We start from the raw sequence: 12,620 nt of genomic DNA on the forward strand, positions 1-12,620 counted from the left end.
TTTTGATCTGGTCAACCTGAACTCTTGGATCAGACTGATTTATTGGGTTTCTAGTCGGTTCACATCAGGATTTTCCTGGTTCAGCCAGTTTTCTACTGGTATAGATTGTACGTTGGCCAGTTAAGAGGTATTTTGGTCAGTACAGGACGTTTTCTGGTTAGTTCAGTACAATTTTTGCTGATACAGACCAAGTGTTGGGTGGTTAGGGGTGTTTCAGCTCATACAAAAAACTTTTCAGCCAGTTTTGTGTAATTCTCAGTCTATGTCAAATGGTTTAGCCCATTCTCTGGTATTTTGAGGTTGTTTTTTGACTTTTATCGACTTAGTTGCTTGAATTTTTGAATTTTCTATTTAGTAGTCTGCATAATGAGTAATGACTACTAGACTCGAGCTGATTTTGTAACATTTTACTCTCCATGCCATCCATAAAGTTCAATGATAAGAACTACATTTATTGGGTGAATTAGGACAGATTTTTTTTAAGAGGCAATGGCTTATTTGATCACCTCTTATATTACAAACCATCATCGTCTACATCTACAAGTGATTCATCTAGCTCAAATGGCTCCAGCAGCTTAACTACCTCTGCTGCCTCTGTAAGTCTTTGGGATCAGAAGGATAATGTGATCATGTCTTGAACGCTATGTGGTATTGAACCTAACATTTGGGTTACTTTGATGCACCTTCGATCTGCGAAGGTTATCTAGGAGAATTTGCAACACATTATCTCTGGGTCTGAGAGTGTTTCTTGTATGGTGTATGCAATCAATTGAGAAGCAGTATCATGACTGATACCTTGCATATGGGGAAACAACATCAGGATATGGAGGCGGTTTGTTTTCTCAGTGGTTTGAAGTCAGAGTGTAAGGTGTTCCATGCGTAGTTCTTGTGTAGTTTTGATCTTTCCTTTCTTCATGAAATTTATTCCCGAGTCTTGTGCTTTGCTATTTCTGACATGAACACCCACTCTGGTGAATTCTTTGCACTAATTGCCTCTTGTAGTCGTTTTGGCGGATCACAAGGGGGTCATAATAGTTGGGGTGGCCGTAGTGTGCGTGGTGGCTGTGATTACAGAGGAGGTGGACTTTAGGTATATTTTGTTCTTTTTTCATCTAGAGTTGTTGGTCAGGTTTCCAACCCATCTGAGCTAGTACATTTGAATTTGAATGTATAGGTTAACATTTTCATGTTGTGTCAATTGGTTATAGTACTTTGTTGCTTTTGTTGATGATTTTAACGAACAACCATTATGAATTAATGTCAATTTTCCAGATTTTCCACAGAAATCAAACCCAATTTGGCTAGAAAATCTGAGTATTTTGATCTCGCAATGAGTGGTCTTTCCAAATCTTCTTTGTTGAGATTCTTTAGATTTATGTAGTTTTGTATAACTCCTTGTTTCCCATTGTACACTCTGTGTACCTGGGTAACTGCTTTCTTTGTTGTAACCCTTTTTTATTTTCAATGAAGTTTTTATTTACCAATAATAAAAAATTAATGTATCTGACATCTTTTGCTTCTTTCATATCTTTCTGACAAAGGTATTGTACACCAGACCACTTGTCCTCACACCCCACAGCAAAATGGTGTTGCTGATCACAAAAATAGACGCCTCCTTGATGTTGTTTAAGCTTGCATATATATTCCTAGAGTGATGCACTTTTTACTGCTTGCTACATCATCTGGTCCTAATTCTCTTGAGGAATATTAATTTGAGTTGTGTATCCCTTTTTTGACTCCAAAGCCATTACCTTACTCACATATTCTTGTACTTATCCTGAGCCATTGCTTCCAAAGGTTCATCTCCGTTTCAAGTATATACTAGACGTATATGTCCAATAGCTCCATTGCCTCCTCCATCCTTATAGTCTGCTGATTTGCCATTTACTCTTGACTCAAGCACTTCCCATTGCTTTCTAGAAAGGTACATGTTCCCGTGTTACCAAGCATCCAATTAATAACTTTGTTTCTGATTAGTCGTCTATATATTTTTTTCTTGTTTTATTTCCACACTTTCAAGTATTTATGTTATGATCTTAGTGTCCCATATGGAATTTATGTATCCTTAACCACATGTATGTAAGCTCTTGGGCACCATTCCCTTGCAAGCCAGTTTTCAAGGGTGAGTTCTATCCATGGGTTCATGTATCTTTGGTATTAAAGCCAGCCACCATATCGAGTAATTGGACATAGCTCACTGAGTATGGGATCAAATGAGTTGCGGCTTTGTGGTTAGATCTTGGAGGGGCAACCTAGAGGCTAGATTAAAATAACTGATAGATGAGTGGAGCAGCCAAAAAGAGAAAGGGCTATCATGGGTCAGTGTCGATAGAGTGAGCCGTTGTGAATGTCAGCTGCAAAACGTGGTGGTATGTTATGATCCTAATGTCCCACATGGATTAAGTGTAAGCTTAACTATGCGTATATAAGTTCTTAGACACCCTCCCCTTACAAGCCGGTTTTCAAGGGTGAGTTCTACTCATGGTTTTAAAAACCGGACTGGACCGGCTAGTCTGACTGGTTCAATCAGGGACCGGCCTTCAATCTGGTCAGGTTATAGCAAAAAACCGGAAATAGCTTTAAAACCGATAAACAGTGCAAACCGGCTGGTTCAACTTGAGAACCGGAAACCGGAAAGGTCGAACCGGTTTTGCAATATTGCTGAAACAGATCTGCAATGGAGCTTTTTTTGCAGTAAAAATCTTATTTTTTCTTGGATCTGCTGATGGTGAGGACAGATTTTTGCAATAAAGTCTTTTGTCTTAAGATTGGCTATGCTTGAGAGAGAGAAAATGACTGAATGTTCATGCTTGGCATTGAAATTAGCATCTTGGAGTTAGATCTTTAGTGAGGAAGAGAGGAACCGCTGATGATATTGTAGAGATAAGCAATAGATCTAAGTTCTAACTTCCTGAGAGAGAGAGAGAGAGAGAGAGAGGGAGATATAGATTTTGTGGAGGACAGAAGACTGGAAAAATAGTGTTTTGATGGTAAGTAAAGTGGGGAGTGTATGCAGTGGAGTGCTAGCTTTATAAGGTGTATACCGTGTATTAGAGAAAAAAAAAAAAAAAAATTAAAGAAAGAGTAAACGTGTGGCTAGGAGGGGTGGAGTGGGAAAGTGGATTTATAAAGGAGTAATAAGTCAGTGACTAGTCAAGTCATCTGACTTTGAGGTTTTTTTTTTTTTTTTTTTTTTTTCTTGAATAAATAGATAGTTAAAGTTATACTATTGTTTGTACAATCTAAAAGCTGAAGCTTAAATGCTAAATAGTTTATTCTTTGTGAACTATTACTGACAAGAATAGAAAGGTGGTATGGAAAAAAACACTTTTTATTTTGTTTATATTTTCTTAATATAAAATATTAAAATTTAAAATTTTAAAAAAAATTATTTTAATATTTTAATTAAATTATTTATGACGTCACGATTCGATCGGGTCCGACCAGAAAACCAATAATTAGCTCCTTTTCCGGTTCTTCTCTGTACCGGTTTTTAAAACCTTGGTTCTCCTCATGAGTTTGTATCATTTGGTATTAGAGTAAGGGGAGGGTGTCCAAAAGTTTATATACACATGTTTAAGCTTACACTTAATCCATGTGAGACACTAGAATCATCACAATTTCCCTCCTTAAAACGGTACAAGAAGTATTATCTGACTTGAGTTGTAGATCCCCTTGCAAGGGGAGAGTGCCCAAGAGCTTATATACTCATGGTTAATTTTACACTTAATTCATGTGGGATACTAGGATTATAACAATTTCCTTCTTTAAGTGTCCGTTTGGCATAATTAGTTTTATTTGCTACTATTTATGGGTTTTATTGCATATTTTGGTACTATTTATGGGTTTTACTATACTATTTCAGCTAACTTTTACATTTATCTACAGCACTTTCAGCAAAAAGTTTTCAATTTTAGCACAATAAGCGAATTCCAAATAGACTCTAAAACTATATAAGATCCCTCTTTAAAACTATACAAGAAGTACTATCTTACTTGGGTTGTAGACATGTTTATGAGTTGGAAATGACCACCTTATATTAGAATGAGACTTGGGATCTTGTTTCTTAACCTCCTGGCACATTGATTATAAATAGGATTATATTGTTGTCCTAGACCTCCTTGAGGCCCAATCAGTTGTGAAGGGCTACACCCAGATTTATGGTATTGACTATGATGAAGTATTCTCTCCTGTGACCAAGATCTCTTAATTGTGAGTCTTGATATCCCTTTTTGCCAAGATCTCTTATATATGGGTCTTGCATGGCCTCTATATTAGTTGGATGTCAAGATTGCATCTCTTCATGGTGACCTGTGACCTCCTTTTGGAAGTATACGTGGAGCTAAAGAAAGTGTTCTATGGCCTTAAGCAGTCATCGAGAGCTTGGATTGGGAATTTTTTGGGGGTTGTCATGGGTTTTGTTCTCCATTTTTTTGGGGTTGTCATGGGTTTTGTACTCCATTGTTCTCAGGCAAATTATTCAATTTTCCACTACTCACTGATGTTGGATATATACTAGTTGTTTATATGGATGATATTGTAACTACTGGAGATGATTTTGAAGCAATAACTAGATTGAAACAATTCTTGCAACAAACATTTCCACAATGAAGATCTTGGCAAAATCTAATACTTCATGGGAATTGAAGTTGCACATTCTAAGCAAGGTAACAATTTATCTCAGAGGAAATTTGTACTTGATATCCCTGAGGAGTTGTTGGGCTCTTGCCATATAGATACTCCTATGCATCCAAATAATGTCTTGAGAGATGAAGGAGACATGGCTAGATTGTCATGTCTAGATATAGCATTTGCAGTTAGTGGCAATTAATTTTTAGAAATCTAGAGACTCTCACATTTGAATGTTGCTATTCAGATCGTCTGATACTTGAAGAGAGCCTCGGATGGAGGCTTATTTTTTATGAATGGTCATCTTTGGTTAGAGGCCTTTTGTGTAGAGTGGTTTTGATCATCTTCAGATTGGAGGTCCACCACAGGGTGTGCTCCTTTTTGGGTGGAAATCTTGTAATGTTGAAAAATAAGAAGCAAAATGAAGTTTCTTAGTAAGTGTTGAAGCAGCATTCAAGGTGATGGCATGTATTTCCATGAGCTAACTCAGACACAACACTTCCTTCAAAAGTTAGGGTTCTCAGTTCCTGCCTTATCCCACTATTGTGTGATAATCAAACTGCTCTACACATTGCTTCCAATCCTGTGTTCCATGAAAGGATCAAGCACATTGAAGTAAATTTCCATTTTATGCTAGACAAGAGACTAAGCGGAGAAATCACTACACCACTTGAGAAGCCTAAAGACTAACTCGCTAATAGCTTTATGAAGTCATTATGCAGGAGTAGATTACAATTTATTTGTTCCAAACTAGGCTGATATGACGTGCTCTTAACTTGAGGGGGAGTGTTAGAGAGCTAATATTGTATAAGTGGTATTATTGTGTTATATATATTGTACTCTTCTTGAAGAGTCTGAAATATTGTAGTGGTTAGGTGTCCTTGATGTGGTGTTTCCACCAGCTGTCATTTTTTCAGAATATTTCTTATCTGTTTGTAACCAACTCCGTCATAAAAGTAAAATGTAGAGGTTGAAGACTGGAATAATTCAAACCTCCTCAATCTGAATACTTTTAATTTTAATCTTCTTCTTTTTTGCTTAATATGTATATGCACTTTAATACTCAATGAATCTGACTTTGTACTCAAATTATTTGAAGTTACGGGAACTTAGTTTGTTAGAATTGTTAAAATTTGTGGATGTACTTAATTTGTTAGAATTGTTAAAATTTATAGACGTACTTCAATTTTTCTTTCCGTCAAATGCAAACTACTGGTCCTGATGCAATTGCAAATAATCACAAACAACACCACACCCCCCCCCCCCCCTCCTTTTCCCTTTTTATTGGTAAGTTACACACGCCAGTGGGCCTTCGACCCAAGATCCCACCTTCCATCTTAATTTTACAAAAAGAGGAGGTGCAATTTGAGTTTGATCTCATTGACAATTCCTTTTCTATTTTTTTTTAAGGGAAGTAAGCTTGAAACACATTTATTATTAGAATTTTCTGGTATTTTACAGTGCTCTAGTTCTGCTTTCTACTGTGACTAGCATATTTGTTTGATGTGGTTCTGTTACAATATGATTGCTGTTATGTATTTGTTCCACCATTATAATTCTATCAATTCAATTCCTGGAGTCTCTTCACTGATGCATGTATTGCAGTTACATAGATCTAGTCATCTCTGTTTGCCTTTGCTTGCATATTCTTTTCTTTTACATTATGGGGGTTAAAAGGATCTGAGTTGTATGAGTTTTGTCCAGGTCAATGCTGGCCGATTGCTCGCTGCTGGGGAGGCTTCTCAGCGTAGTACCAAGGAAGATTGGGCAGAATGGATGAGGCACTTTAGTATTGAACTTCTGAAGGAATCTCCTTCTCCTGCCTTACGAACCTGTGCTAGGCTTGCACAGTTGCAGGTATTGCTAGCAGTATTCATTTGTACCTTACATTTTCCTTCGGAGCTTGGATACAGATTTTGATCCTCGGCTTTTGTAGCCTTTCATTGGGCGTGAGTTGTTTGCAGCTGGTTTTGTTAGCAGTTGGGCACAGCTAAATGAGACTACTCAAAAGCAGTTAGTTCGCAGCTTAGAGATGGCCTTTTCATCTCCAAACATTCCTCCTGAAATCTTGGGAACACTTCTGAACTTGGTATATCTTTTTTGTTTTTATTTCAGCATATGGATTTTTTTTGTTATTGATCTAAGATAGAATGGGATGATGATTTTTGTTTCTTAGTACACTATTCCTTCTGAACAACATTGCTTAGGTTGTGATAGAGCAGCTGGGAAGTTGGTGAGTAATGGGTGGGAAGGGTGAATGGTGTTGTCAGGGGAGTGGCGATTTATATGTTAGGTGATGCTTTTGGTATGACAGGAATGAAAGAGTATTCTGCTAATGAATTAGATTCTAAGTTTTAAAATATTCATGAAGTCTATTAAGGAATTACAAGATACCCTCCCAATCAAAGTAAAATATTTAAATAACGAGAAAGAAAAAAGGACTTGATCTCAATAGTAGATTTCCCTGCCCTTTCAAAAGTACAACTGTTCCTTTCTCTCAAATTGTGCATGTAACTCAATTAGGTGTTGCATTCCAAATAAGGCTATTAATATATCAACCTTACAGCCCTCTCCAACAAGCATATACGTCCATTACCTTCCTTGCAATCATCTAATGTAACCCCAAACATAGAGAACACAAGGAACCAAATCTCATAAATATTTGCACAATGTAGCCAGAGGTGATGCACAGACTGACAACTACACTTATACATGCAACACCAGTTAACTGCTAACCACTGTAATATTCCTTTTGATAAGTGTGATACCTCCAATTGTGCGGATTTGATTTGATTTTTTGAGTGGGGGTGTGCCGAGTCCCACATCGGGTATTTACTAGGTGGATCTTGGGTTTTTAAGTGATTATGAGGAGCCCCAGTTGAAATTTGACTAGTCTTTTGGGATATATACGCAAATGGTGGCTAGTGCTTTTCTCAGTTTATTGCAAATGGTATTAGAACAAACTTGATAATGCCATGTTGCTTGAGGGTGCCACAACACAACGTGGGCCCCTACGATGATGGAAATTTAAGCGGGAGAGATGGTGATATCCCAAATTGTGCAGATTTGAAATTTATGAGTGGGTGTTATGGACGTGTACTGAATCCCATATCCATTTACCTATCAAAGGGCTTGATTAAAAGTGGTCAACTCCTTCATTTCCATTCTACTGGATTTTATAGGGGAGCACATCATGTTACACTCAACCAAATGGAATTTAAATTCTCCATCTTCCGCAACCCCCAAAAAATTCCATTTGTTAATTTCCCTGATATTTTATCTATGCATGTAGGAATAATAAACAACAAAAGGAAATAGGCTGGAAGGCTTGATAATGTACCCTTAGGTAAGGCCAGGCCCCCCTTCTACAAATATAGAACTTTCCACCCAGACAACCTTTTCTCTATCCTTTCTCAAAACCTTATTCCAAACTGAAGCAGTTTTTTGTATAAAGATTTGAATGGCATACGCTAATAGTTCATAGGTAAAGAGCCCACCTTATAACACAGTAAAGTGACCAGTTCTTCTACATCTTTGATGGCCTAATTGGAACCAGATTACTCTTACTAAAGTTGATTTTTAGCCCTGTAATCGTCTCGAAACAAAATAGCACACACCAAATATACAAAATATTATCTGCAGAGGCATCACAAAACAAAAATGGTGTCTTCAACGAGCAGAAGATGTGAAACTATTAATTCTTCTCTAGTTCTTCATCTATTTTAAATCCATCTTGGAAACCATCCTCCATAGCTTGCAAACAACATGCAAGTCAATACTTATATAACTAGGACAAGCAATAGTGGGGATAATAGGTTTCCTTGTCTCAACTCTCTAGAACTATCAAAGAAATTCATATGGATTAGTATGGAAAATCTCACAGTTGAGATGCAGAAAGCTATTCACTTCCTCCGTTTCTCTTAAAAACCAAACCAATCCAACAAGTAGGGAATAGAATATGATTATATGCCTTTTCTATATCCACAAATGCATTTTGGTACTTTGACCCCAACACTATTTTCAACATATTGGCTAGTACTTTGGCCAAAAATTTTTAAATTTGCCAACCAGACTAATAGAACGAGAATCTCTTATTCCTCTAGCACTCCTTTCTTTGGCACTGAAGTTATAAAAGAAGCATTTAGGGATTCTAAAAACAACGAGGGTAAGATTCCACTATGAGTGGTTTTTTAGTATGGTTGTTTGGAAAAGTTCTAATGTGTAAGAGGAGTAAGGAAACTATAGATCATGTGCTTCTTAATTGTGATGTTGCTTAAGAGTTGTGGGTTATGGTATTTTGTCTCTTTGGGTTTTAGTGCATCTTTCCTAGATGTGTGGTTGATCTATTAGCTTGTTAGGAAGGCCAATTTGGTCAGCATTAGGATGTAGTGATTTCTTCTGTTTATTATTTTGCGAATTTGGAGGAAAGGAACGCTTATAGCTTTGAAGGGTGTGGGATGACCCTTTTGGAAGTTGAGCATTTATTTTTAAGATCATTGTCTGAGTGGATGATGTTACCACAGTTTTTTTTTTTTTTTTGGATAAAGAATGAAAATTTTATTGATACCAAAAACAGTTACCCAGGTATACGGGATGTATACAAATGGGTGCAGTACAATCAATCACGCAGTTACAATGATCAATCAAATCACAAACTGAATATAAAGAAAAACAACCCACAATAGACATTCAATCCAATGATTTTTTTTATTTTTTTATAGGTAACAAAAAAATTTATTAAGAAAAAAATAGCCAACCCGAGTACATTGGACTGTGGGGGCAAAAATCAAGAGCCAAAAATTTTTTTTTGATAAGTAAAGGAAAATATATATTAAAGAAGAACACAGCCCCGTACATAGGAAATGTACTAGAAAGGCAAACACATCAAGAAACCAAATTACAATGATCAAACAAAACAGGAAGAGAAAAACAATAAAAAGATGGTATAACTAAACACCAACTGAGAAGAGTAAAAAAGAAAAAAGACTTAAACTCAAGAATGGACCGTTCGCGACCCTCAAAGCTTCTAGCATTCCGTTCCCGCCAGATACACCACAACAAACAGTGCGGCACCATCCTCCATATAACAATATTACGATGACGCCTGAAGTTACAAGACCAACAATCCAACAAATCCACTACCCTTTGCGGCATCACCCAACAAATACCAAACAAGCAAAAGACCATACTCCACATCTCATAAGCCAAAGAACAGTGAAGGAGGAGATGATCTACAGATTCCCCACACCTTTTGCACATAAAGCACCACTCAAGGACAACAAAATGTCTTTTCCAAGGTTATCAATAGTTAGAATCTTGCCTAAAGCTGCAGTCCAAGAGAAAAAAGCTACCCGAGGGGGAACCTTCGATTGCCACATCATTTTCCACGGGAAAGAAATGGCGGAAGAGGGGGAAAGGGAGTGATAATACTTGCTCACCGTGAAACCCCGACTGCTGGACAACTTCCAACAAAGTTTATCAGAACCAACACCTCGTACCTTAGTGGAATAGATCAAAACCATACACGAATCCAAAGATTGTAACTCTTGATCATTCACTAAGCGACGAAATTGTAAGTCCCAAAAAATACTCCCGTTAGCATAGCACAAAACCTCAGAGACCGAAGCATCCCTTGTCCTACTAAAATTATATAGATCTGGAAACGCCTCCTTAAGAGGACGATCCCTACACCACACATCCTCCCAGAACTTCACACGAGTACCATCACCCACCTCATACCGAAGGAACTTAGAAAAATTCAGCCAGCCTCTTCTAATGGACTTCCACAAACAAACACCATATGCCCCAGACACGGATTTTGTACACCAACCACCCCACTCATTCCCATACTTCGCCCCAATGACCCTTCTCCAAAGGGCATCATTCTCCACACCATACCGCCACAACCATTTTGCTAATAAGGCAGAATTAAACCTTCTCAAGCACCGAATGCCTAGCCCTCCATTCTTTACTGGCCTACATACCTTCGACCAATTAACTAAATGAAGTTTACGTTCGTCACCGATACCATTCCAAAGAAAGTTTCTTTGTAATTCCTCCATCCGCTTGGCCACCTTAACTGGAATAGGGAAGAGAGAAAGAAAATAAGTAGGCAGGCTAGAAAGAGTACTCTTAATAAGGGTAACCTTGCCCCCCTTAGATAAATACAGTCTCTTCCATCCAGCTAGCCTTTGCTCCATCTTTTCCAAGATAGGATTCCAAACCGTCTTATCTTTAAAGGAAGCACCCAACGGAAGACCAAGATATTTCAATGGAAGAGCAGACTCTCTACAGCCCAAAATCTCCACTAGCTCATGCAGATTAGGCACAACCCCAACAGGAACCAATTCAGACTTACCTAGATTAATTTTTAGCCCTGACACCTCCTCAAATCTAGAGAGAATCTCACGCAGAGCTGTTATATGATTGCAATCAGCATCACAGAAAACAAGAGTATCATCCGCAAACAACAAATGGGACACCGTCAACAAGGAACCAGAAGCATTCCCCACTGAGAAGCCCGAAAACTGACCTGACACAGTAGCTGCGTCCAACATACGACTCAAGGCCTCCATGACAATATCAAAGAGAAAAGGGGATAATGGATCACCTTGCCTCAGTCCTCTAGAACTTCCAAAAAAATCAGAAGGACAACCATTGATCAAAATGGAGAATTTAACAGTTGAAATACAACACCTGATCCATCTTCTCCACTTGTCGGAAAAACCACACTGCTGTAACAAAAACAAGAGAAACTCCCAATTCACATGGTCATAAGCTTTCTCAATATCCAATTTGCACAACACCCCCGGCACCCCTGCCTTCAGTCTACTGTCTAAACACTCAGAAGCAATAAGGACAGAATCCAAAATCTGACGACCTTTTAGAAAGGCGTTTTGAGATTCTGAAATAAGACCGTGAACCACCCTTCGCATTCGATTGGCTAACACCTTAGCGATAATCTTGTACAACCCTCCCACCAAACTAATAGGCCGATAATCTTTGACATCCACAGCATCGTTTTTCTTAGGAATTAGAGCAAGGAAAGTAGCATTAAGACTCTTTTCAAACACCGCATGGGCATGAAAATTATGAAACACGTTCATAATATCAGATTTCAACAAACTCCAGCAAGACTGAAAAAATGCCATAGAAAAACCATCTGGACCTGGCGCTTTATCACCATTGAAATCATGGACCACTCTAAACACTTCATCCTCATCAAAGGGCCTATCCAGCCAACTAGCATCTTCCTCAGAAATGCTAGAAAAAACAACCTCATCCAAAAGAGGTCTATGGACCTCACTTTCCAAGTATAACTGCCTATAAAATTGAAAAATGCACCCCTCAATGATCCTGGGATCTGTGGATAACTCTCCATCCACCATAAGCCTATTGATGGTATTGCTTCTTCTATGCGAATTAGCAATACGGTGAAAAAATTTTGTGTTCCTGTCTCCCTCTTTAAGAAAAAGAGCCCTAGATTTCTGCCTCCAGCAAATTTCTTCCAACAAGGCTGATTTTTCTAACTCTCCCCGAATTCGATCCTTTTCCGAACACTCCTCAGCTGAAAGAGCACGATCTTCCTCAATAACTTCCAACACATTGAGATCCTTCCACAAATTCTGCACCCTGAGACCTATATTGCCAAACTCCTCCACATTCCATCTCTTCAAATCCAATTTTAACCTCTTCAATTTGTTTGCCAAGATAAAACTAGGAGAACCTTGGAAAAGATAGGACTCCCACCAAGAACACACCCTTTCCAAAAAGCCCTCATCCTTTAACCACATGTTCTCAAACCTAAAAGGTTTCTTACCTCCAATAAGATTCTCACCCTCCAGAAGAATAGGAAAATGATCTGAAAGCAACCTAGAAAGACGGCGTTGACAAACATATGGAAATTTCTCCTCCTAGTCAGCTGACAGGAGGAATCTATCCAATCTAGAACTTGAAACAGCCTCTCTAGAATTAGACCAAGTGAAGATCCC

The 12,620-nt window shown here is 38.1% G+C and overlaps 1 protein-coding gene across 2 annotated transcripts in view; it reads left to right on the forward strand.

The window, feature by feature from the left end:
- The window catches only part of LOC115968055 (serine/threonine-protein kinase TOR), a 90,881-nt gene that overhangs the window by 48,276 nt on the left and 29,985 nt on the right, over positions 1 to 12,620 (forward strand). For both annotated transcript variants that reach the window (XM_031087254.1, XM_031087255.1), the window contains 2 exons: positions 6,334 to 6,486; positions 6,566 to 6,718. In XM_031087254.1, coding sequence (XP_030943114.1) covers positions 6,334 to 6,486; positions 6,566 to 6,718 — 306 coding nt within the window. The remainder of the gene's footprint in view (positions 1 to 6,333; positions 6,487 to 6,565; positions 6,719 to 12,620) is intronic.

The sequence above is a fragment of the Quercus lobata genome, chromosome 11 (genome assembly GCF_001633185.2).
Source record: "Quercus lobata isolate SW786 chromosome 11, ValleyOak3.0 Primary Assembly, whole genome shotgun sequence".
Lineage (NCBI taxonomy): Eukaryota > Viridiplantae > Streptophyta > Magnoliopsida > Fagales > Fagaceae > Quercus > Quercus lobata.